Source organism: Apodemus sylvaticus, chromosome 8, assembly GCF_947179515.1.
Source record: "Apodemus sylvaticus chromosome 8, mApoSyl1.1, whole genome shotgun sequence".
Lineage (NCBI taxonomy): Eukaryota > Metazoa > Chordata > Mammalia > Rodentia > Muridae > Apodemus > Apodemus sylvaticus.
The window spans coordinates 62,355,588-62,382,473 of record NC_067479.1 but is presented as its reverse complement, the minus strand read 5'-3'; the positions used below and the strand labels follow the sequence as shown (position 1 = coordinate 62,382,473).

Below are 26,886 nucleotides of genomic sequence, written 5' to 3'. Positions count from 1 at the left end.
TCCCTAAAATTTATGTTGAAGACATTAACCATCCGTCTTAATTTTGACACTACAGTTTACTCTTCCAGAAAGAAGATGCAGTTTGGAAGGGAAAGAAAACCCATGCAATAGAATTTTCTCAGATTCACTTTAAAATTCAGATTTTTTTTAATGAGAAATTGTAAAGCAAAATATTCCACAAAAAAAAAAAAAAAAAAAAAAACTAAGCCAAACTACTCTGTTGTCTGGTATTTTTAATATAAATGTTTTATAAGGTTAGAATCTTTAATCATAATCAATAATAAATCATTATAAGGCGGGGCTGGAGAGATGGCTCAGTAGTTAAGAGCACCAGCTGCTCTTCTGAAGATTCTGAGTTCAAATCCCAGAACCCACATGGTGGCTCACAACCATCTGTAACAAGATCTGACGCCCTCTTCTGAAGTGTCTAAAGACAGCTACAGTGTATTTACATATAATAAATAAATCTTTTTTTAAAAAGTCATTATAAGGCATTTCAAGATACGATGGCACACACCTGTGGTTCTAACAGCTGAGAGAGAAGGACCAGAGGCAGGAGAGAAGCTCAGGGGCAGGCTGAGCTGCTAGTGAGACTCTGCGTTTAAGAAAATGATAAAAATACTAAGATACTGTCATAATCATCTCTTAAGCATTAAGGAATTAAGAACAGAAAAAGGTTCACCTTGCAAGAGATTTTAAAATACATTTAAAATAGTTTTTAAATTTTTAAAGCTGTTATTCTTTTGCTCTGACATTCCTTGGCTATTTGCTGAGGAATTTATCAGGCCTAACTATATAATAGGAAGAATCTGAAAAGTATGGACTTAGAGGTCACATAGACTAGAGTTTGAGTTTCATCTCTGTTTCTTGTAGCTGAATCAGTTCATTTCTTCTGGACTCAGTTTCCTCATTTGTAAAATGGGAAAGATTGTTATCCACCATGTGAGGTGTTGTGTGGACCAAGTGAGTACTATGAGTGACGTTTGTAAATAGTCTTTGCCTGTTTTAGCAAAACATTTGGTGTTGTAGTTTGAAGAAAAAATGTCCCTCACAGGCTCATGTATTTGGTCCATGGTTGTTTGGGTAGCTGTCGAACCTTTAGGAGGTGCGGTCTCCCTGGAGGAAGTACATCACCATGGGACAGGATCTTTAGAGAGCGACATCTTGCAACTCACCTATGGGGGCTGACTTTGAAGGTTTATAGCCTCTCCCTACTTCCGGCCTAGTCTGTCTGCTTCCTGTGTTTTGGCTTCCTGCTTCTGCTGCCATACCTCTACAAACTCTGACCTCCAACCCTCTAGAACCAACCATAAGCCAAAATAAACTTTTTTTCTTCCTAAAAAAAAAATTGCTTTTAGCCGTGGTGTTTTATCACAGCAACTAAATTGTAACTAATCCACTTATAGCAACCCGAGCACACCTGCCTTCCAGCCCTAATTCATCTTAGATGCCACCTTTTTATTGAGAGCAAGTGGACAAAGGAAACTGCTTCTAAGCCCACACTTGCCTCTGTTTAACTTTGTCACCCCTGTTTTTGAGCCGTGATGATTTCTTCTGTAAAAGACATAAGAATTTTCTCTAAGTACACATACATTACAGTTTTAGAAGTTAACCTTGAAAAGGGATCTTTAAGGCAGATCCTCACAGAATGGCTGTGCTTTGATAAAGACACAGGCTGTTGAGCCTTGTGATCCCAGACCCATGGTTTCCTTTTAAGTCATTAAGATAGCCTTTGAGCTAAACTCCAAGGGCGTTGATGGAAAAAATACCTTCTATTACTTCCTACTGAGACTCAGAGTTAGTATAGTTCATCTGTCCGTGAGTCTGTCCTGGTCTGCAAGTTCACTTAACAAGCTAAATTATAAAGAAGAGTTGTTTTGTTTTCAAGGACTCTGGCGTTGAAGTAGAGATTATCTGGATGCTCTCAAATGGTGCTTTGCCAGAGTAATCACCTTTGTTCTTTCTAGAAATCATTTGATCTCACACAAAAATCAGGCTTATAGTGTTTCCGGTCAGTATTGAGAAATGGGTGGTTTTGCGGCTTTGAATTTGATAAGTTCCGTCTACAGCATCAAACCTACCTGCAAGCCATCCTGCAGTGGATGTCAGGTGGTCTTTATTGAGGGTAGACACAGTTTCTGCTTCTCCTATTCTTTGTATTCTGCTCTTATATTCTGTCCATTTGTTCAGCGAACACTTAGAACCTGATCAATGTGTTCATCATCTGCCTTTAAGTGATCCCTATAGGCCTAAAGGTCTTAACTCTTTAACAAAGACCCATGGTCTTAGGTTGCTGCTTGTGCTTCTAAGATGCCGGAAGAGGCAGCAGAACTTTGGCTCAATGTCAGTGGCCTGGGGAAGAAGTTTATTAGGCACTCAAGTGAGATAAGAAAAGAATGAAATGATGAAATCTTTTAGAAGTACTTATGAAAAATTTAGACTATGAAATTTTGACTTTGATAAATTAGAAAGCCAGAAACAGAACCAGTTCCCTCCGGGTTTCCTTATCCTACTTATCCTAAATCAGCTAATAATCCTAATGGCTTTAAGTGCGTCTGTAAGTGCCTTGCTGTAAGTGTGACCTCACATACACATAGGAGTTTTAGGGAAAGATCAGTCCAAGGAGGTGTTAGGGGATAGGTATATGACAGAGTGACCCAGTATCAAGGGACAGTAAAGAAAGTGCAGCGGGGGTGGGTGTGGATAGCAGATCACACTTGATAACTACCAAGTACCCAACATTAGGATAGTCTGTGAAAAAGCTCCCCTCAAAGCTTAAGACATCTGGCCCCTGGACTGAGCTTACAGCCTAGGGGTGAGACCATATTGGTTCAAATGTAGCAAGAAACCATTCTAGAGCAAATGATAGGGTGAACAAAAATAACTAGCTTGCTAAAAATCAGCCATTGTACACAAGAAAGAGACCAAAGGACAGTACATTTGACTGGCCCCTAATTTTAGACTTTTATCTAGCTAATAAAAAAATCCCTAGATTATTTGTGAGAATGTAGTTGTCAAATTTTTATGAAAAGATAAACAATTCTAATAGAGAAATGACAGGTACTTTGAGATCTACAAGACATAAACAGAACATAAGGTTCTAGAATAAGCTACCCAAAAGAAATTAGGAGCTGTTGTGTGTATCTGTGTTATGCATACACACATGCCTACATAATATATGTGCTGTGTGTGTGTGTGTGTGTGTTTCATAGAGTTGGTCTTGTGTGTCTGGGAGTTTGTACTCATGAATTCAACTGCTAATGGAAAGTATTCAGGAAAATATCACTTCTGTACTGAACATTATTCCCTGACAGGAAAGGCATCTACGGTGCATTTACATTATACTATTATATGGTCAGTAAACTAGAGGTTACCTAAAGTGTGGTAGACCTGTCCATCATAATAGTGTTCTCTACTGAGACAGGAAAATTGCTTTATTGAGCTCTGGAATTGAGGCCTACTGTCAGATATATGACAAGACTTCTCTCTAATTTTTTAAAGAATAATAAAGTATATTGGAGAATTTGCATATGACTATACAAGCACTATTCTGTTTTCCAAAAGTGCATCCACAGGTTTTTGTATGTGCCAGGGACTCCTGGAACTAGTCCCCTCTGATGCCTGAGGAAAATTAATTTGCCTGGGTGGGAGTGGCACACACCTTTAATCCCAGCACTTGGGAAGCAGTGACTGGTGGATTTCTGTGAGTTCAAGGCCAGCCTGATCTACAGAGGTAGTTCCAGAACAGCCAGGCCTACACAGTAAAACCCTATCTTGAAAAGGAAGAAATGGAGGGACAGAGGGAGAGAGGAGAAAGAGAAGGAAAAGAAAAAGAAATTAATATGTTCACTATATGTCATTTATTTGCTGTTGTTTGTAAGGAAGAAATTTTCCCCTCAATTTAGAGATAAAGAGAAGAGATGTTGTTAAGTAAATGCTTAATATTTCAACTAAAGAAAGTAAAAGTCCATCTTAGATATAAAAAGCAATCTGTTCCAACTTAATTGTTCTGTACAATTGGGCTTTATTAAAATGACCTTGAGGATGCCTGAGAAAAGCCGTATGCAGTTGAGTATTATAATGCTGCCTCTGTAGTAGAACACAAACCCAGCACTTTGTGTATCGAGGAATGGATCTCACTACATTTCTCAGGCCAGTCTCAAACTCAAGGACTCAAGTAGTTCTGCTTTAGTCTCCTGAATTGCTAGGACTTCAGATGTGTGACACCATCATGGTCCCAACACTATAGCTTCTCCATTTCTGCATCTCTGCTGGTAAACTCAGGTCCAGCTGGGAAGGATCACTCCCAGGCTCACGTAATGTTGAACGAAGGCTCCTCAAGACCTTCCCCCCCCCCCCCCCCCCCCCGTGCCCATCAGGTGAACTTTTTACCGCATGGCAGCTGGTTTCTCAAGAAAGCATTCTGCAGTGCCTGTCTTAGAATCCCATCATTTTTTTCATTTTCTGTTGATGAGAAGCAAACACGTGGTCCATGCTCAGGGAGGGGCCTATACAGTGTGGTAAATCCAGGACAGTGATGTCATGAAGAGCCCTATCTATCTAAAGAGACTTACCACAAAACCCCAATCCAGGAAGTCATACCTGAAGCCAGAGTGCACTGGACTGCTTGGTTTCTAGTTGTGTTCCCTTGAGCTTTGATGCTTTCTATGGTCCTCACTCTGTGTTAGAGTGACCTCTAACCTCACCTGCTAATGCAGGTGGATTCAGACAGGATGCACTTAGGATTGCTGGTTTTCTCCTTCCCAGGGATAGCCATGGTGTGTGCCTGTGTTTGTGTGTACACGTGTCTGTGTTGTTTGTATTCAGTACTAGGTACATCATATACAAAGGTGAGAAGGAAGTTAACTCCATCTGTGATGTGACAGAATCAGGCAAAAGGTGCCTTTCTATTTCAGTATATATTAGTCAAACTAAAAGGAACAGCACGCTTAACAAACCTGCTTCCCTCATCTCAGTGTTCTGCTGAACTGTTGTCAGAAACGTGGAGAGGTTTCTGTATAGAGTGCTGTCTGTTGTTTCTCTAGATGCTGATTGTAAGCTTATCCAAAAATATGTCTGAGTTTTCACAAGCCTTTTAAACAACTTTAGTGGCTTGCTTTCCTACTTAAAAGACCCTAGTATGTTCTCTAAAATTGGACCCTGGGTTACCAAAGACCAAAACAATAGATACTTCCTATCCTCATGCTTGAGATGTTCCCTTAAGATTCAGACCCTGTCTCTGACTGTCTACTGACATAGACTCTGTAATCTCCAGCAGAGTAACCGTGTTTACAAAGCTGCTGCAGCCTTCAGTCCTAGCAGGAAAGAAAGCTCATGCTGCTTCCAGATGGTGGAAGTGCCAGGTATCAAGTGGGTAAAGAGACACACACAGGGAAAGTAGCTGTGGGTCTTGCCTTGTGTGTGACTTCTTAGTCTCCTAGACAAGCCAGTTGCAGGAGAGCCATATATAGCACACTCACCTGAAAGAAGCACCTTGGGCTGCACTCTGCTCTTCTAGCCACGCCCACTATAACCTTCCAGCTCTGGCTTGCAGTCAAGGAGTGTGGCTCCCATGCAGCCCAAGGGAGAAGTCTGGAAGGTGGCCAAGGGAGGCCCAAGCACTGGACCCTGGTGGTGGGGATTTCAAGGAGGAGCTAAGGAGAGGTAGTAGCTTGGCTTCTTTCGCAAGACCCTGGAGAGAGAGTTCAGAGCCACTTCCACTCCTCAGAGCCTCACTCCGGGTTGAGGGGCAATGTGTGTGCTACCTGGCCGTGGTTCCTGTCATTGTGGCACATTTAGGTTGAAATCCAGGCATGATGTCTGGATGTCACTCCCATCTTTCCATCATCGCGTAGTACCTCTCGTAGAAATCTAGGTAGAATATGACTAAGAGCCTTGAGTTTTGCCCTAAGCATAGGGAGAACTTTGAGAGCACAGATGAGGGTAGATGGGTGGGTGGGTAGGTGGGTGGGTAGGTGTGTTCTGTGCGTGTTTTTGTGTGTATGTGTGTGTGAGAGAATATGAAACGCTCTGCTGCTTGGTGTGTTTTGGAAGAAAACAGAGCCTAATGCACACATTCAATTCACCAGGAGTGCATTAACTTAGATTAATTAATTAACTCAGGCTCACACAGATTAGTCTTTTAGATAATTCCTTGTGTATATTTCTAAACAATATTTTTTCATCAAGGGATGTTTTTGATGGTGGTGTTAAAAGGCCCACAGGCCATAGCTTATTCCTCTTTATGCCTAGCCTAACCAGTGTTCAACTCACTCACTTTTTTTTAAGCCCCACTGGTAAAGTTTTATTTTATTTATCTTTTCTTACTAGGAAAGAGAATGTGAGATCTTAGGTAGAAATGCCTGGTCTGGAATATAGCTCAGGGGCAGAGCATGATCCACAATGTGCAAGGGCCTGAGAATCCTAGCACTGTGGGGGGGAAAACCCAAATGGATATAGTTCAAGTAGAAATGTGTGTGTTAGAGTGTGTATATGATTAAGGGCTGGAGAGACAGCTCGGTGGTTAAAAGAACCTGAAGCTCTTGGACAGGGCCTGGGTTTGGTTCCCCGCCTCCACACTGCAGAGCATAGCTACCTAAACTCCACTTTCAGGGATCTGGCTCCCCCTCCTAGTCATCTTGGTATCACCTACTCACATGATGCACCTACAATCAGTTGTTCACACATTCAGATGAAAAATAGAATGAAATAAATCATTTTAAGTATATATTATTGAGCTTGAAATTTTCAAAAAGAAAGACTGAATGATTGTCCAATTGAAGATAGCAGTATTTTGGGTACACCTGGGACTGCCCAGCCTTTCCCTAAGTCAGGATTTTAGAGAGCAGCCCCTGCCTTCCTCTTGAGCTCCCTTTTATCAGAGAGATAAAGTGTTCTCGGAGAGGGTTGGCTGTTTCCATTGTTAGAATGGTGCAATGGAAGGGAAAGAACTGGGAAGGAACAAAGGGAAGGGAATCTGGAATGGGGTCCCGAGGTTAATGTGCAGTAAAAACCGTGTTTTGTAGTTTACCTAGCTCTAAGGAACAGGAACTTACTCTTAATTACAGATAGAAACTTTAACTTGCAAGGATTTAACACAGGAACTTATTCTTTAACTATAAAGCGAAATTTCAACCTGCACAGGACAAAGGGAACTTATTTTTAACTGTCTTCGCTACAAACAGAACCTTAACCTGCACGGTCTATTGTTCTGTTTTTCTCTCACAATATGTAAACCTTCAAACACTGTTAATAAAATAACTTTAAAAATAATGAAAAAGAAATTTAAAAGCTACATCAGAAACTAGCCCAGAATAAAGTAGTAATGGAAAGATAGAAACAAAGAAAAGGTAAGACAAACAGCAGAAATCAAATTGGAAGATATAGTTTAACTTTATCAGTAATAAAAATAAATGTGAAGCCAGGCAGTGGTGGTGCACGCCTTTAATCCCACACTTGCAGGCAGAGGCAGACGGATCTCTGAGTTTGAAGACAGCTGGAACTACACAGGAAACCTTGCTTTTAAGAGCCAAAAATGGAAAGAAAAAAACAAAGGTGAATAACTGGACAGTCCAGTTGGACTGTAGGGATTAGCAGTATAGATTTTAAAAATCAGACCTGTATCCTGGTTAAATATAATGGAAATGTAAACATACTAGGAAAACAATCAACAAAATCAAAAAGATTTAAAATTGTGTGTGTGTGTGTGTGTGTGTGTGTGTGTGTATTTTCATGTATACATCTGAAAGTGTAGCTCTGTGCATAGTATGGTGCCCAAGCGGTCAGAGGACAACTTTGGGAGGTCAGGGGTCTCTCACTTTTCTCCCACTGCGTTCCACACTCCCGGCTAGCTGACCCTTAAGCTTCCTGCCCATCCTCCTGTCTCCTTTCCCATCTCACGGTAAGAGTCCTGAGATTACGAATGCTACCACCCCATCCAGCTTTTTACATAGATTTCAGGGATTGAATTCAGGTTGTTAAGCTTGTTCAGCAAGTACTATTACCCACTGAGCCACTCACTACACACACACTTTTTTCTTCATCAATAAAATTGACAATCTTATCTTGGATTGACAAAAAAAAAAAAAAAAAAAAAAAAAAGGAAAGCCTCAAATTATTAGAATCAGAAAGAGACAACAATACTGGCCTTATATAATGATTATTAAAGAATCCATGAACAGTCCTATGCCAATAAATTGCCCAACTTAAGTAAAATGGTCAGCTTACTAGAAATCTCTGTTAACTGATGGCACACTCACCTAGTGATTGGCATTGTGGTGTGTTTGCAGGCTGCTGCCTTCTCCTCTCAAGGATGCAGTGGAAGTGTCAACCTGGAGACGATGCTACACAATGCAGGAGGTGAACTCGGCCCTCAGCAAAATCCAGCTGGTGGGATATTCCCAGAAAATCGTGAGTGCTTCCCTGAGTGCTGTCAGTTTGCTGAGTCCCTGGGGGATCCTTGTAGCTCTCTTTCCAAGCCACCCCGTCACCTTCATGCAAACTCCAAGGAAAGAATGCCAGCGGATTCGCCACCCTCCAAGCTTTTCAGTGCTACTCCTTCATCACCCCCATTTCTTGGCACCCCTAGAACTGGGTTGGTCAGCTGGTGAGTCTGGAGAAAGGCATCTCTTCCACCTGAGAAACAAGTTTACCCATCTGAGATGATGGCAGTTGGAAACAGAGGAGCGGTTTAGAGGGGGACTTGAGAGCTGGTCTGATGATGAGGATTCCTGCTGCTGTTGACCTAAAGCTGAGGCCGCCCAGAACCGGACCCTAGCCTAAGGTGGAAAGGGAAAACTGGTCTTTGAGTCTCGGCTGTTTCCTAACTTGCCTTTTAATGCCTGGGCCCCTGTGCCTGGTGACAGAGTGTGAGAAGGAGCTGAGGTGGCCGACTGCAGGGCTGCTTCCGTTACCGCATAGCCGCCATCATTTCCGTCTGTTTCCAGTTTGCTTTAAATCAGGACATTTGTGTTGCTTTCCCCTTTAAGCCGACTTGGTTTGCTGACAGCTGGCATGTTCTCGGTGTGGTTCTTTCAGGAGCTATTTGGTGCTGTCCAGGTGACCCCTCTGAGCTCTGGCTATGCCCTTGGAAGCTCCAACTGGATTATCCAGTCACATTATGAGAAAGTATCTTATGTCTCCGGATCCTCCTTGCTTACCACACACCCTCAGGTAAATTATCTTTTAATCACCACCAACCTATTTGTATATTTAATTCAGATTCAGAATGTCTCTAGTGCTGTACAATGAATAGTTTTCAAACCTTCATAATCTTTTATGATACTCTAGATCTTAGATAACTCTAGGAGAGTTAGACTCTTTAAGTCCCCATGTTTAGGATCTTCTTTCTTCAGAAAGAATTCTGTTGTGCTTCAGAAGGAATTCTGATGTGTGTCAGGGCTGAGAATCTTGTCTTCAGTTGTGAGTAACCAGAACAAAGATGAGTAGAGCTGTGTGGCTCAGGCTGAGATAGAAATCCCGAGGGCAGGCAGTGCAGCCACTTTGGTTATAGAGGAATGGAGACAGTTGAGATTGGACAGGCCACTTGAAACCCAGATTAAAGCGCCAAGTACACCTGTGAGGCAAAGCCTGTCGAGACGGCTCCTGGGGTCCCCAGAGCAGAACATGCAGGGCTTTGTTGAGGAGCAGAGAAAGCCTGTGTGACTGCAGAGTTTTGCACAGCCAGGGAACATGTCACCACACATACCTTACTCGATCGGAATGAGTTCTGATTGGATCTTTTTATTCATTCGTGTGTGTGTGTGTGTGTGTGTGTGTGTGTGTGTGTGTGTGTGTGTGTACTTGTTAGCATGGGTATATGTGTACATGTGTATAAAAACAAGGGTCAGCTGGGCAGTGGTGGCGCACGCCTATAATCCCAGCACTCTGGGAGGCAGGTGGATTTCTGAGTTTGGGGCCAGCCTGGTCTACAGAGTGAGTTCCAGGACAGCCAAGGCTATACAAAGAAACCCTGTCTCGAAAAAACCAAATCCAAAAAACCAACAACAACAACAAAAACCAAGGTTCAAGGCCAGGTGTCTTTGCGTGATCCATCCATCCCTGATTCCTTGAGATATGGTCTCTCACAAACTTGGAGGACACCAATTTTGCTTGACTGATTAGCCAATGAGATTCAAGGATCTGTCTGTCTCCACCCCAGCTCAGACAGGTCACAGGCGTGCATCATCAGACTCGGCTTTCTAAGTGGGTACTAGGGATCTGAACACAGGTCTTCATGCTTATGCTGCAGGACCCACCTCCCAAGCTCTGCCTGTTGTATGTTTTGTTTTCTTTTATTCAAACAGGGTCTTAACATGTAGATATGGCTGCCTGGCCTGGAACTCACTGTCTAGACCAGGCTGGCTTCCAACTGAGAGACTGACCCTCCTCTGCCTCCCAAGTTCTAGGCCTAAAGGCATACAATAACTTACAACCACTTCCTGTTGAATTTTAATGTGGAGGGGTTGCTATCAGGAGGTTTAAGTTATTCATGCCTTACAGTTATGCTTGACAGTAAGATTTTATAGATAGAGAGATAGATAGATAGATAGATAGATAGATAGATAGATAGATAGATAGATAGATAGATAGATAGGAATATAATATTTAATCCTCAGGTATTTGAAGAGAACTTACTCTTTATTTTATATACCCTGGTTCTTTTGAATTTGTAAAGGAAGAGTGGTCAAGATCAGGTAGCCAGTTGCTAAATATATAGATAACTTGTGGGAGTCCTTGTCACATTTTATCTTTGAAATTTGTTACTTTATGAACGTAACCTTAAGCTGTTGCTGTTTTCATAATAAAACAGAAGGTGAAGTTTAGGCTCAGATCGCAGCCCCTTCTGCATAGTCCCGCCCCTTCCCTGACTGCTTTGGTCCATACCACAGCCTCCTCGTTGTGTCACAAAATTGCTTTCCTGGGGTACATAGGAATCCTTGTCCCTGTGCTCTGTCCCTTCATGGGATTGACGCTTGCCATGTTGTAGAAGTATTTGCTGTGCTTGTGACTGATAAATGTATGACTTAAACATATCTGTTTGTATGTGTACACATGCGTATGCACACACCTTATAGAATGGCTAACTCAAGCTGGCTAGCACGCTCTGTTTTCAAATAGGAAAAAAAACCTCTGTGTTCTGTTTGAAATATCAGGTGCTACTGCCAGTCTGCTGTGTTTATTCATGTTTTCCGTGGGGGCGGGGCAGGCTCTCCGGGGTGGCTTTAAGCTTGATATGATGGCCTTGAACACTGTAATGGTATCATTACAAATGTAGCACCACCCTGGCTCCTGCATTCTTTCACAACCAAGTTTTATCTCAGGGTCTGGAGGAGACAAGTCTCCCGTGTTTTCCTGTAGCTAGCAGAACTCTGGGCCCTTCCCGCTTACCGAGATCAAAATCCCATCAGTGTCATCACTGTCTGCCTCATTGAATCAAAAGTTTTTATTGGCAGCTGCTTTCATTCTTGATGTATTCTGCCCTAAAAGACAGAAGGGTAACTTGGCTGCCAGCTGCTCTGATTTGTCCTGCTTAGATCAAAACCTTTACAGTACTGTTGACGTAATTTCCAGTCAATTGCCCTTCTAAGGGCCATAAATTTAAAGGGAAAACAAGGTCTTGAGAATAATGAGCAACATACCCAAATGGCTGGTTTTAATCTCTAGTTGCTAACCTGTGCTGTCTGTAACAAAGGGGGAAATAGATTTTTTTTTCCTTTACCCACATCGTTGGGTTTGTATTGAATAAGTGGGAATAGAGAAGTTTTAGTTGGAACAAAGCATGATGTTCTACAGTAGAAGCCAAGACACTCTGGCTCTGGGGCTGTATCTGGCCCAGTACTTATTCTGAAAAGGTCTTTCTGGGTTACAGACACACCTGTTTGCTTGTGAGTTGCTTATACCTCAGTATATGCTATAATGGCAGGCTTAAAGGTACACTTCACGAAAGTCTTCTGTCCTCTGGTCTGCCGGTTGGAGCCCCTTGAGCAGAGGAACACCACACAAGCTGGTGCAGTGATCTGTGAACATGGGGAAAGGGGCCTTTCCCTGAGCCAGAGGCAGCAGGAGCGGAGAGGTGGCTTTAAGAGAACATAGGCAAGGCTTTAGTTCAAGAAGTCTTTATGCTGGGCCAGCAAGATGGCTCAGCAGGTAATGGTGCCTGTTTGCAAACCTGGTGACCTGAGGTCAGTCCCTGGGACCCATATGATGAGAGGAGAGAACTGACCCACAGGTTGTCCTCTTACTAGGCCACAAGTGCACACACGTGCTCACAGACTAAATACAGACTTCAATATGATTTTAAAAATGCAGAGAGTTTATTGATGGCCACTGTCTTCAGAAAAGGAAAAATGAAGTCAAAGATTCTGTGAGTGGACAGCATTGAGGATAAAGATAATAGGATAATGCATTTGACAAAGAGTTGGCAAGGTGAAAGAAAGAAGGTTGTTGATAATGATGGATTATCATTATCAACAGAGAGAATATTAGCTAGAAATACAACCGGAACCTGGATTGACGGCAAGTCTAGAAACAAACTGGAGAATCATCATACTTTCTTTAATTATATAAATAAAAACCCAGAGGTCAGAGATCGATCTGCAGGAAAATATTTACCAGTAGACTGTGAAAGGAAAAAAAAACAATCTCATGTAAGTATGGCTGGAAAGAGAGAAGAAAATTGGGACCATAGCAGAGAGTGTCCTGAACAAGAAGGAAGGGCACGTGTTCTCCGTGCCTGCTCTGCTGGCGCTGCCACTCGGGCCCCGTGCCCAGCCTCCAACTGCAGTGCACCTTCCATGGCGGGTTGTCAGCACGAGCGATGGCTGCTGCTGCCCTTGTCATGTGCCAAATTGTAATGGGAATGTTTTTACAGCCCCTTAGACGGTGCTGCTGCGGTCCCTTGATGCATTCCGTCATGATTTACACATGTTTATCAAGCACTTTCTTTTCATTTTTGATGCTTTCACTGAGTCTGAGATAGTCACGTGACCTATAGACTATTAATGAATTTTTGTTCTTTATCCTGCCCTTTATTTCCTTCCTTATATCTGATAGTTAACTCTGTTGCTTTACCCATTTTGTCTTTGAAAATCTGAGAAAGTCTTGTTTTGTTGTGCAGTGCTTTGTGGTTCATCTTAAATAGGTCATAATGTTCGTTCCTTAAATAGCCCAATGATGTTACTACAGTTTTGTTTTGAGTCCATTCTGTCTGGATAGACTTGGGTTAGGCAGGACTTTTTTTTTATTCTTGTTTTTGTTGCTGTTAGCACAATTAATTGTACATACTAATGTATTTTCCTATGCTATTTCCACACATGCGTGCAGTGCATACTGATCATAGCCAGCTATTGTTTCTTCATTCTCAACACCTCCTCTTCCTGGTGCCTTATAATCACCGTCCTCTTTGGTTTGTGTGTGAGGGGCGGTATAGAGTATTTACTTATCTATCTTGTTTTTTCTTTCAGCACATGAAAGAGAACATGCAGCACTTTGCTGTCTGCATTTCTGTAGCTGGTAATTTCCTAATGTACTGTTCCCAGTTTGTTCCTAGTCACATCTCTCTTGCTACACATGACAAGACTGGTTGTTATAACTGAATGGGTTACATGATGTGGGTATCTGCCATGTTCCCTTCATCAGTTCCTGTCTTGCAAGCACCTAGCCAGAGTTTATATCTTTGTCTGATTCATGCTCTTATAAATGTGTATTACTTCCATAAATCTAAAGAAAATATTGTAAATTTAAAGCCCTTAAAGCTGTTGTTCAGATCTGAGGTGGTCACTTGGTTGGTTGGTTGGTTTGATTTTTTTTAAGATTTATTTATTTCATGTATGTGAATACACTGCTGCTGTCTTCAGGCACAGCAGAAGAGGGCATCAGATCCCATTACAGATGGTTGTGAGCCACCATGTGGTTGCTGGGAACTGAACTCAGGATCTCTAGAAGAGCAGTCAGTGCTCTTAACCTCTGAGCCATCTCTCCAGCCCCGATTTTGCATTGTTGACAGTTTTCTTCTTCTGAATTTTCCCAAAAGTTTTGTTGCTGTTTGTTGGTACTCTGGTGTGGGTGTTCCACAGGGGAAGCTAAACACTATAAAAGAAAGCTAAGGTAAAGCCCCTGAGTCTTTGATGCCTCTGGCTCAGCTACTGGGCTCCCAGAAGTCAGGAGAGGATCACAGCTGGCTGTCTCTGTGTGCCTTTCTCCATTGTTTGACTCATTTGTATGGACACTGTCTCTCCTCAGAGTATTTCCTTCTCTCAAAAGTAATGTATGCTGCCTAAGTGCATTCCTATGTGTGTTTATATATTAATTTCCTTCTTGAATCAAAGCTATTCCCTTAGCCCCGCCCCTTAACAGTAGAGTGTCTACAGAGGCAAGAGAAGAAAAGCTGCTGGTGTGACCTTTACAGAAGTTCTGATAGAGGAAGAGCTTTCCTCCACGGTGCAGCCGGACATCATTATTATAAGACCACAAGTCCACCAGGAGTCCAGGGCTAGGGAATGGGGAGCTCATCAGAGGGGGTTTGAATTGGTTTTGAAGGGCAGAGCTGTAGTTTATGGCTGGGGACGTGTTTCTTCCTTTCCTAGGCAATAAATCCTTAGCATTCCATTTGTAGGGCTTTAACTGTTATAAAGGACCTTGGGTTCCCCCCACACACACACTGTTGCTGACTATTCTCGCTTTCTCTCAGCCAGGCTGCCATTCTCCTGTATATCTCAGACTGTAGACTCACACTGGCTTGCACCTGGCTGGATCCTGTTTCACATCCAAGAGTGGAATCAGTGTCTCACCTCCGGGGTCTTGTTCTGCAATCCCCCAGCCCTCTTAGCTTCATTGTCTTCTATAAGTGTATTGTTATGACCAAAAGCAAATCCCTGTTTCAGGCTGCTGGCTTCTTTTATTGTTTGTTTGTTTGTTTGTTTGTTTTCTTTTTTTCAAGACAGGGTTTCTCTGTACAGCCCTGGCTATCCTGGAATTCACTCTGTAGACCAGGCTGGCCTTGAACTCAGAAATCCGCCTGCCTCTGCCTCCCAGAGTGCTGGGATTACAAGCGTGCACCACCACCACCTGGCTGTTTTAGTTTTTATTTTATGCATATAAATGTTTTGCCTGCATGTATGTATGTCTGCATGCCACATGCGGGCCTTGTACCTGCAGAAGTCAGAAGAGGTTATCAGATCTCCTAGAACTAGAGTTATGGATGATTTTGAGTCATCATGTAGGTTATGGGATCTGAACTCCAGTCCTCTTCAAGAGCAGCGGGTGCTCTTAGCCCTGACCATCTTTCCAGCCCCGTTAGTGTAGAGTCCTTACCATTTCACTCCAGCTGTTTATAGCCATCAGCGAGGTGCTTTTAATTATTGAGCTGAGAAAGATCAGTTTTTCTTTTTGTGTTTAAACAAACTATCCCCTTCCATCACTCCTCAAGTGCTGCTGACACCAGTAATGCCTAGATTGCCTTGGAGAAGCACAGACATTTGAAGTGTCACCTGGGATTAGAAGGTGTCACTAAAGTCTTTTCAGCCTGTATCTGTACTGGAGCCCTGGGAGTCAATGAGGCTGACTCTGCTCAGGGCTAAAATTAAAAACATCTGTAAACCGGAAAGCCAAGTATCTTGTAATGGTTCCAGCTCAGTGGGACCCACACCAGAGCACTGCCCGTCATTTGTTTGTGGGTTTTTAATTTTCAAAAGATGGTATTAATGACTGAGGCTCAGAGATAGTGTCCTTTGAGCATGGTTTTTGTCCCCATTGTGTTTTCTTCTGGATCAATCATTTTTACACTTTTAGGGGTCATGACCCTTCCTGACCACCCAGTTAAATCTGCAAAGGCATGCAGAATCACATACACCTTTTCAGGGAATTTGGGGGCCCTCTGTGGTATACCTCCATCTCAGTATAGTCTAATGTATATATAAAACTGATGCTGTCTTAAGTCAAATATGCCACTTACTGCACTGCTGGGTCCCCTTTGTCACCAGTTCAGTTTCCTTCTGTGTGCACAGGAAACAGTCCAAGGCTTATTGCATAGCTACTTTAAAAACCACTGTGCCCCACCAACACATACTTCCTTTTGTGGAAACAGTGGTACATAGTATGGACCTGAGGCGTTCCGCCCAGGGAGGGAAAGGGCTGCTAGACACATTAGTAAATATCTGAGGAGAGGAAACAAGCCAGTCACACACTGCCTGCTCCATACTGAGCCCTCTGTGCCCAGTTAAAGAAGTTTCTTCGCAGTTATAAAGCAGTTTATAACAGGACCACACCTTGTTATTTAACAAAATAGTGAAGCCAGCGCCTCCATACTTCCATACTCACAGATACTCAAAGGTGACTATCTAGATTTGAAGCTTTGCTGGGCTGCTTGCTCTGTTTGGGTGTGCTTCCTCTGTTGGGGAGAATGCTGTGGCATGGAAAGGAGGACTGAGACTTCTTCATAAAGCATGTGGCCCAGGGCTTTTCAGGACAGAGAGGCACAAGAAGAAAACATTTGTGAACACTTCGGCCTCTCAGTTCTTGCAGCTTTGCTTCCAACCAAATCCTAGTTGATGCAGAAAAGCAGACCGTTTTTAAGTGCTGTGGAAATAGTCACAGTTTAAATCCAACAGTTTAAAAAACTCATTGCCATGTGACAGTGGGGTTCACAGTTTACCAGCAGAGAGAGCGTGTGAGCCTCTAAGACTCAATGAAACTCAACTAAAGGATGTAGGTCAGGTCTGTCCCGTCTCATAGGAAACTTGGCTCAAAGCTTGCTCACATTATGAGGCTCCTTGTGGAACTGGGGAGAGGAGTAAGCTTCTAACTCAGTGTTCCTCTGGTTCCTCTACCCTTGATACACAGGCGAATCATCCTGCCTCTGTCTTTCCGTAGCATGTGCTTCTCTGCATTGCTTCACAACTATTCTGAGAAGGCAGCCCCTTAGTTCAGATGTAATTCCCAGGCAAGCCTCGGGAGCATTCCCTAGGAACTTGCTAGAAATGCAGACTCTCAGGCCCTACACTGGAATGAACCAGAAACTAAGGAAGTGAGCTCAGCAGCTCTGTCTTACACACCCTCTAGGTTGATCCGCACTGAAGTTTGCAAACATGTGCACGGCATTCTGAAGAGGGGAGCACTGTAGAAATAGGAAGCCTTAGTTGTGACGGAAAACACGTGGAGTTAGGGAAACGGTGCTCTTAAATATCATTCTGCACAGCTGAGTATGCTGTGGCCGGCGAGCCCGTCATGGTAGAACTCTTGCTCCCTTGGGAGAACTTGCTGCTGGACTAGACACAGCAAAGCAGCATTTGCCCTGGTCCCTCCACTGTTCATAGTTCTAATCAGAGCTTTCTTTTGTCTTTCAGCCCATGGACCAAGCTTCTCTCAAAAACAGTGATGTTCTGATTCTCACAGGGCTGACACAGATCCCTACTGCAAACCCAGATGGCATGGTGGGCGAGTTCTGCAGCAACCTCGGTAAGGGACCACTCCATGCTAGACTTGGGTACATTTCTCATTTGAGTCCTGCCCTCTGGTGTCTCTTTGAAGCCTTCCTGTTCCCATTTATTTCCACCTCAGAATGAATTGTTGTACACAAGAGCTGTTCTTAAGGAATGTAAGTCTAAAGGTAGGCTAGGAGTTGTACAGACATGCATCAGAATTGTTAGCAGTTTCTACAAGAGATACTAAGCATTCTCTCACAGACCATGTTAGTTAACCCCTCACTGTGGTAGGTTTAGCCAGGATGTGTGCTCATAGGTAACAGCAGAAGAGTCACACCCCCTCACTCTGCTTTACAAATACTAGAATAGAAATGACTCACACTTGAAATTCATAGCAGTGAAAGGATAGAAACATAGTATTGTTCCCACTAATGTTTTGTTGCTATTTCTTCTTCTTTTGGGAAAATTTTAATTGAGAGTCCTCTAGGATATTTTCTGCCTGGAAGACATTTATTGTCTTATAGATTAGATGGTCAGTGAAATCTCACAATCCTGTCCTTATTTTAAGAAAGTAGGATAGCTGCTGTCTTTGTGCAGGCTGCTATACCAAAATATCATCATTGGTGTATGAACTAACAACATTACCACCCCATGGTTTGGTTAAGGGGGAAGTTTTATTGTAGATATAAGAGAATGAACAGCGGAGGCAGAGTCCAGAGGAGAGAAAGTAGCTGAGCATGGCATGCAGGCGGGGCCTTGCACAAGTGGCTACGAGAGAGGAGAGAATAGCAGGAGACAGCGCAGAGAAGATATAGTAAGAGAATCGGGAACAGAACAGAGCCAAGCCCAAAAGTGTATGTTTGGGGGGGGGGGGTAGGAGGGTGGGGGATGGGAGCAGAATTTAAGGAGAGTGTGTATCTGGAGGAGTTTGAGAAGGGCTAGGAGCTTGAATGGACTCCGAAATGTCTACGAGGTACTCATGATGCTGAGGCCTGCGTGAGCTTTGCTATGCTAATAGGCGGTGCCATGGGTAACCGCCTTGGCCCTTCTGCCAAAGTAAAAGAAATGACTCTGAGGTAGATGGGAACCTGTTTCACAAGTTTCTGAGGAAGGCTGGCTTTTATCTAACCACCAGAAATCTTGCTGTAGTCCAAGTTGAGCTCATTTCTGGGTATATGCATTTTGGAGTTTGGAAAATTGGACTTTCCTTTGGACTAACAGTGGCTTAGACAGTGAGCATTTGTCTCACAGTCTGGAGATTGGGAACTCTGAGTGAGGCCCAGGTGGCCACCCTTTTTCTGCATCTTCACATGGAGCAAAGGTCAAGTGTCTCCACTTACAGAGACACTATTCTCATCATGGGGTCTCTGCCTCCATGACCTAATCTAAACGTGATTACCTCCCTCCTCAAGTCCCTGCTTCAGAACATCATCATATCGGCCATCTGGCTGCCACATATAAACTCTGTGGGGCAGGGGCCGCAGAACATTAAGTCTGAGCTAGCTACCCAAGCGGGGTAAGGGCTGACCCTCACCTCCCAGCGACCTTAAGTGGTATTACTCTGGCTCCAGGAAAAGTGGCTATCTTCTGTTTGCAGGGAAGGCTTGTCCTTTGAAATCCCTTGAGCCTGGCTCTTTTCACTCTGCTGCTGTAAAGGCAAAGGTAATTTATTCTTACTGTAGATAAGTTGTCAGACTGGTCTCAGATAGAACCGGAGTTTTGTGTATTTGTTAATAATCTAGAATCACTAACTCAAGAAACTTTAGGTTTAGGGAAAACCCAACATCTAACACACTATATCAGATGGGGGTCCACTAATCACTCTCCTCAAGATCACCAAGATCATCCTATAAAAATCCAAACTTGACACCAGACTTCAGACCCTCCCAAACCACCTGCTTCTGTTGTTTTGTAAATGCAGCAAAAGCCAACTTGACTTTACAGTTTTTCAACCATTCATACTTTTAACCCATTACAGCCCATAATGTGGTTATGACCATATTCCATGACTGGCTGTGTTACAGATACTAGATCATTTCTTATAGACAAATGCTAGTGTGAGAAAATGTGACGAAAAGGACGTAAAGGAGACAGATTGTTTCCATTTGAATCACTCAGCCACAATAAGAGGCTGAGAGAGACATCCTGAAATTTTGAAATAGGATTTAGAGAGAAGGAGTTGCCTGAAGCTCAGGTTCACTGGAGACATTCAAACCTACCAGAGGTTTAAGTTTGACAGTGGAGAGAACATCAGCCTTCAACCCTACATTGCCAATGTGTACTTCTCTACAGAAGAATAGACAATTACAATTGTAAGGTATGTGTGTCCTAAGAACAGGCTGAGGCAGGAAGGCTTTGTGTGTGGAGGGGGGATGGAGAACACAGTGAGAATAGCAGGGTTGCCGGGCAGTGGTGGTGCACGCATTTAATCCCAGCACTTGGGATTACTTACACACACATCCATACTTCCATATGCAGAGAGGAAGAAAACACTTCCACCCTTTTAATGCTAAATGAATTAAAACCATGTTCATAAGAGAAAAAAAAAACTTTGTTCCTTTTAATAAGACTAAGCCTGCCTTGTCCTTACCATGGGACCTGCTCTGTCCCATAGTAAGGAGCAGCCGGCCTGCTCCTCCTCTCTGCAGCGTCTTCTCTTTCCTCTTTCCCTCTGCATTCTGCACATTGCTCTCATAGTTTTTGTGTTACCTGCAGTGCCTAAGTTATTCCACTCTGCATTATCCTTCTAATCTTGTTCTCTTCTGACTAAAAACTTCTCCTCAGTTCAGTTCCTCTCACAGCTCAGTTCTTCTCACCTCCGTTCCTCTCACCTAAGATCCTCAGTTCTCACTCTTCTCTTTGTCTTCAGCCCTTAAACATCTTCCAGAATACATGATCACATGTTACAAAGTTCATTACAAGTTCACACAAAAATTCAAATCATAAATTGAAATAGAAGTTTGCAGCAGAGAATGTTTACATGCATATCCATTAGGAGTAATTATCTAGCTAAGCACCCATCACCTGTCTCAGCTTCCACAGGTTCACTTAAGGTTTAAATCCGAAACTAAATTATTAGTGAAGTTTTGTATAGATAAACCCAGTCAATATTTTATCATCTGTCCTAGCACCTGTAATAAATCCTAGTTCCTTTTATTTGACCTTTGGTTAATTGTTTTACAACCTCTTGGAATGTGCTCTGAGTAGGGGAAAGTCTGGTTGCCATCTAAGAGTAATTAACTTGTAACACTTGGGAGACTGGTAGAATTCTCTTTGCAGTTTTGGGTATCAGAAAAGGACCTAATAGCAGTCCCACTATAAAAGAGCTTAATAATCACAGATATAATTTTAGGAATAATCCGAAGCAGGCCATTTCAGGATGACCACGTGCTAGTAATTAGCTAAGTGTCCCCTTATGGCTCCTGACAGGAAAATAGAAGAAATGTAATTGTCATTTTAAAGGTTGTATTTGTCCTTTCTAACATTGTTCTTTTGGTATTGTCTTTTCTCTCCTCAATTTTTCTAGCTCTGACAATTCGGAATGGAGGAAATGTGTTGGTCCCCTGCTACCCTTCAGGGGTGATCTATGACCTCCTGGAGTGCTTGTATCAATACATTGACTCCGCCGGCCTCTCCAACATCCCCTTCTACTTCATCTCCCCAGTGGCCAACAGTTCACTTGAATTCTCCCAGATTTTTGCTGAGTGGTAAGTCTGTAGAATCCTTTCTCTGAGTTCTGCTTAAGTGTGTTCAGTTGGTAAAAATGAAAATAATTGTGACTTCGTAAGAGTACTTGGGACTTCATGAATGCACATGTGTGTGGACTACTGAAAGTTAAATCCCATACATTGCTAGTATTTAGATGCATAGGTACCAAGAAAGGATAGGAAAGCCTCAGGCTCATAATGTTGTAATTAACTATATCTGACAAGAAAAGCTAGATTTTTATTTCCATAGCCCGTTTATCAAAGATTCCTTTTAATATACCAAGAAGCTGACCAATTCTTAGGACAGACACTTAGACATAAGTTACTAAACTCTGACCATGTCTGAGAACTTTGAGTCTAACTCCCCTGGTCAAAAAGAGGGAAGTGGAGGTAGTTGTTATTTTTAAGTTCTCAGGAGCCATGCGACACAGAATAGAATATGTCCAATCAGTTTTAGTAGTATGGTGACCAAATGGACACAGCATTTATTAAGTTCCTCACTAAAAATGGAATTTTTACATTGCCCTGTTATAAGATATCCCATTGTTATGCCCCTCCCCCACTCCTGGTTTTGGTGTGTGGGTTTTTCTTCCCATTGAATTGTGGGCATCTCCCTGAGTTGACTCTGCTCCTCTTGGTCAGTGGAGTGGTCAGTGCTCTGCTCCTTGTCTTTAGTCCTCACTCGTTTTTATCCTCACACACCAGTGTCCTCCCCACATAGGATACCCTAAGCATTATTTGCAGATTAGATTAACATATTAGAAATTTGTTTTCATTCACACTGCCAATAAATATACTGTAGCACGCTCCTGGGTCCAGCCCTGTAGGCTGAGTCGACAGTGCCCCGCCTTTCAGGTCTGTGCCTACCACTATGGCCGTCACCCAGCACAGGGATGAGAGTGCTGCGGGGTCTTTCTGTGGTTTTGTTTTACAGGTGTGTGTTAGTTCATAAGTGGGCAACCCATGTTTACGTAGAAAAAAATTACAGAAAATAATAGAGACCTGGAGCCCACACCACCACCAACATAGAAATCGTGTTGAGTAGTTAACATCTTTAAACATTACCTTGCCAAGTTTCACTTAATTTTAAATTCTGGTTTTGTTTTCATAAAGGAATTGCAGCTCATTAGTGCAGAGCAGTGTCACAGAAAACATTATATTAAACCATTAAACCATTATGAAGCTTTGTGAAGAGCAGAAAATACTTGCTTTCCCAGCACTTGGGAAGCTGAGGCAAAAGGAAAACAGGTTCAAGGCCAGACTATTACAGCCTATACCTTGTCTCAAAAAAAAAGAGCAAACAGAGAGCACACAGTGAGCACACAGAGAGCACACAGTGAGAACACAGAGAGCACACAGTGAGAACACAGAGAGCACACAGAGAGCTCACAGTGAGCATACAGTGAGCACACAGAGCACACGGAGAGCACACAGAGAGCACACAGAGAGCACACAGTGAGCACACAGAGAGCACACAATGAGCACACAGAGAGCACATGGAGAGCACACAGAGAGCACACAGAACACAGTGAGTACACAGAGCTCACAGAGAGCACACAGTGAGCTCACAGAGAGCACACAGTGAGCACACAGTGAGCACACAGCACACAGAGAGCACACAGAGAGCACACAGAGAGCACACAGAACACAGTAAGTACACAGAGCTCACAGAGAGCACACAGTGAGCACACAGAGATCACACAGAGAGCACACAGAACACAGTGAGTACACAGAGCTCACAGAGAGCACACAGTGAGCACACAGAGAGCACACAGAGAGCACACGGAGAGCACACAGTGAGCACACAGAGAGCACACAGAGAGCACACAGAACACAGTAAGTACACAGAGCTCACAGAGAGCACACAGTGAGCACACAGAGATCACACAGAGAACACACAGTGAGTACACAGAGAGCACACAGAACACAGTGAGTACACAGAGCTCACAGAGAGCACACAGTGAGCACACAGAGAGCACACAGCACACAGAGAGCACACGGAGAGCACACAGTGAGCACACAGTTGAGCACACAGAGAGCACACAGTGAGCACACAGAACACAGTAAGTACACAGAGCTCACAGAGAATACACAGAGATCACACAGAGAGCACACAGTGAGCACACAGTTGAGCACACGGAGAGCACACAGTGAGCACACAGTGAGCACAGTGAGCACACAGAGAGCACACAGTGAGCACACAGAGAGCACACAGTGAGCACACAGTTGAGCACACAGAGAGCACACAGTGAGCACACAGAGAGCACACAGAACACAGTAAGTACACAGAGCTCACAGAGAGCACACAGTGAGCACACAGTGAGCACACAGAGATCACACAGAGAGCACACAGTGAGTACACAGAGAGCACACAGAACACAGTGAGTACACAGAGCTCACAGAGAGCACACAGTGAGCACACAGAGAGCACACAGAGAGCACACGGAGAGCACACAGTGAGCACACAGAGAGCACACAGAACACAGTAAGTACACAGAGCTCACAGAGAGCACACAGTGAGCACACAGAGATCACACAGAGAACACACAGTGAGTACACAGAGAGCACACAGAACACAGTGAGTACACAGAGCTCACAGAGAGCACACAGTGAGCACACAGTGAGCACACAGAGAGCACACAGCACACAGAGAGCACACGGAGAGCACACAGTGAGCACACAGTTGAGCACACAGAGAGCACACAGTGAGCACACAGTGAGCACACAGAGAGCACACAGAACACAGTAAGTACACAGAGCTCACAGAGAGCACACAGAGATCACACAGAGAGCACACAGTGAGCACACAGTTGAGCACACGGAGAGCACACAGTGAGCACAGTGAGCACACAGAGAGCACACAGAGAGCACACAGTGAGCACAGTGAGCACACAGAGAGCACACAGAGAGCACACAGTGAGCACACAGAGATCACACAGAGAGCACACAGTGAGCACACAGTGAGTACACAGAGAGCACACAGTGAGCACACAGAGAGCACACAGTGAGTACACAGAGAGCACACAGAGAGCACACAGTGAGCACACAGAGAGCACACAGAACACAGTAAGTACACAGAGCTCACAGAGAGCACACAGTGAGCACACAGTGAGCACACAGTGAGTACACAGAGAGCACACAGTGAGCACACAGAGAGCACACAGTGAGTACACAGAGAGCACACAGAGAACACACAGCACACAGCACACAGAGAGCACACGGAGAGCACACAGTTGAGCACACAGTGAGCACACAGAGAGCACACAGAGAGCATACAGAACACAGTAAGTACACAGAGATCACACAGAGAGCACACAGTGAGCACACAGAGAGCACACAGTGAGTACACAGAGAGCACACAGAGAGCACACAGTGAGCACACAGAGAGCACACAGAACACAGTAAGTACACAGAGCTCACAGAGCACACAGTGAGCACACAGTGAGCACACAGAGAGCACACAGTGAGTACACAGAGAGCACACAGAGAGCACACAGAGAACACACAGCTCACAGAGAGCACACAGAGCTCACAGAGAGCACACAGGGAGCACACAGAGAGCACACAGTGAGCACACAGAGAGCACACAGAACACAGTAAGTACACAGAGCTCACAGAGAGCACACAGTGAGCACACAGTGAGTACACAGAGAGCACACAGTGAGCACACAGAGAGCACACAGAACACAGTAAGTACACAGAGCACACAGTGAGCACACAGTGAGCACACAGTGAGTACACAGAGAGCACACAGTGAGCACACAGAGAGCACACAGTGAGTACACAGAGAGCACACAGAGGGCACACAGAGAGCACACAGAGAGCACACAGAGAGCTCACAGAGGGCACACAGAGAGCACACAGAGAACACACAGAGAGCTCACAGAGAGCACACAGAGGGCACACAGAGAGCACACAGAGAACACACAGAGAGCTCACGGAGAGCATACAGTGAGCACACAGGGACCACACAGTGGGCACACAGAGAGCACACAGAGCACACAGTGAGCACACAGAGAGCACACAGAGAGCACACAGTGAGCACACAGAGAGCTCACAGAGAGCTCACAGAGAGCACACAGTGAGCACACAGAGAGCACACAGCTCACAGAGAGCACACAGAGCTCACAGAGAGCACACAGAGAGCACACAGTGAGCACACAGAGAGCACACAGAGAGCACACAGTGAGTACACAGAGAGCACACAGAGAGCACACAGTGAGCACACAGAGAGCACACAGAACACAGTAAGTACACAGAGCTCACAGAGAGCACACAGTGAGCACACAGTGAGCACACAGTGAGTACACAGAGAGCACACAGTGAGCACACAGAGAGCACACAGTGAGTACACAGAGGACACACAGAGAGCACACAGAGAGCACACAGAGAGCTCACAGAGGGCACACAGAGAGCACACAGAGAACACACAGAGAGCTCACAGAGAGCACACAGAGGGCACACAGAGAGCACACAGAGAACACACAGAGAGCTCACGGAGAGCATACAGTGAGCACACAGGGACCACACAGTGGGCACACAGAGAGCACACAGGAGAGCACACAGAGCACACAGTGAGCACACAGAGAGCTCACAGAGAGCACACAGAGAGCACACAGAGAGCACACAGTGAGCACACAGAGAGCTCACAGAGAGCTCACAGAGAGCACACAGTGAGCACACAGTACACAGTGAGCACACAGAGAGCACACAGAACACAGAGAGCACACAGAGAGCACACAGCACACAGTGAGCACACAGAGAGCACACAGAACACAGTAAGTACACAGAGCTCACAGAGAGCACACAGTGAGCACACAGTGAGTACACAGAGAGCACACAGTGAGCACACAGAGAGCACACAGTGAGTACACAGAGAGCACACAGAGAGCACACAGTGAGCACACAGAGAGCACACAGAACACAGTAAGTACACAGAGCTCACAGAGAGCACACAGTGAGCACACAGTGAGTACACAGAGAGCACACAGTGAGCACACAGAGAGCACACAGTGAGTACACAGAGAGCACACAGAGGACACACAGAGAGCACACAGAGAGCTCACAGAGGGCACACAGAGAGCACACAGAGAACACACAGAGAGCTCACAGAGAGCACACAGAGGGCACACAGAGAGCACACAGAGAACACACAGAGAGCTCACGGAGAGCATACAGTGAGCACACAGGGACCACACAGTGGGCACACAGAGAGCACACAGGAGAGCACACAGTGAGCACACAGTGAGCACACAGAGAGCACACAGTGAGCACACAGAGAGCTCACAGAGAGCACACAGTGAGCACACAGTGAGCACACAGTACACAGTGAGCACACAGAGAGTACACAGAACACAGTGAGTATACAGTGAGCACACAGAGAGCTCATGGAGAGCACACAGAGGGCACACAGAGAGCACACAGAGCACACAGAGAGCTCACAGAGAGCACACAGTGAGTACACAGAGGGCACACAGTAGGCACACAGAGAGCTCACAGGGAGCACACAGAGGGCACACAGAGGACACACAGGGAGCAAACATGGCTGCAGTATTGTCTCCTCACATCACTCCCATCTGTATAATTAGCTTACTAACTTCTCATTGGCTGGCAGGGCTTTTCCTTTGAGGAATAAATCATAGATTGATACTATTCATATGCTATATGATGATAGCATTTGCCTTAGGTAAGTTCCTAAAAGTGGAATTACTGGAATAAAGGGTAGTAATATTTTTAATGTTCATTATCTAATACTACTT

General features: G+C 44.3%; 1 protein-coding gene across 1 annotated transcript in view; it reads left to right on the top strand.

Moving 5' to 3' along the window:
- The window catches only part of Ints9 (integrator complex subunit 9), an 81,684-nt gene that overhangs the window by 41,099 nt on the left and 13,699 nt on the right, over positions 1 to 26,886 (top strand). Inside the window, exons 7-10 of the mRNA XM_052191182.1 lie at positions 8,289 to 8,409; positions 9,037 to 9,171; positions 17,343 to 17,454; positions 20,947 to 21,127. Coding sequence (XP_052047142.1) covers positions 8,289 to 8,409; positions 9,037 to 9,171; positions 17,343 to 17,454; positions 20,947 to 21,127 — 549 coding nt within the window. The remainder of the gene's footprint in view (positions 1 to 8,288; positions 8,410 to 9,036; positions 9,172 to 17,342; positions 17,455 to 20,946; positions 21,128 to 26,886) is intronic.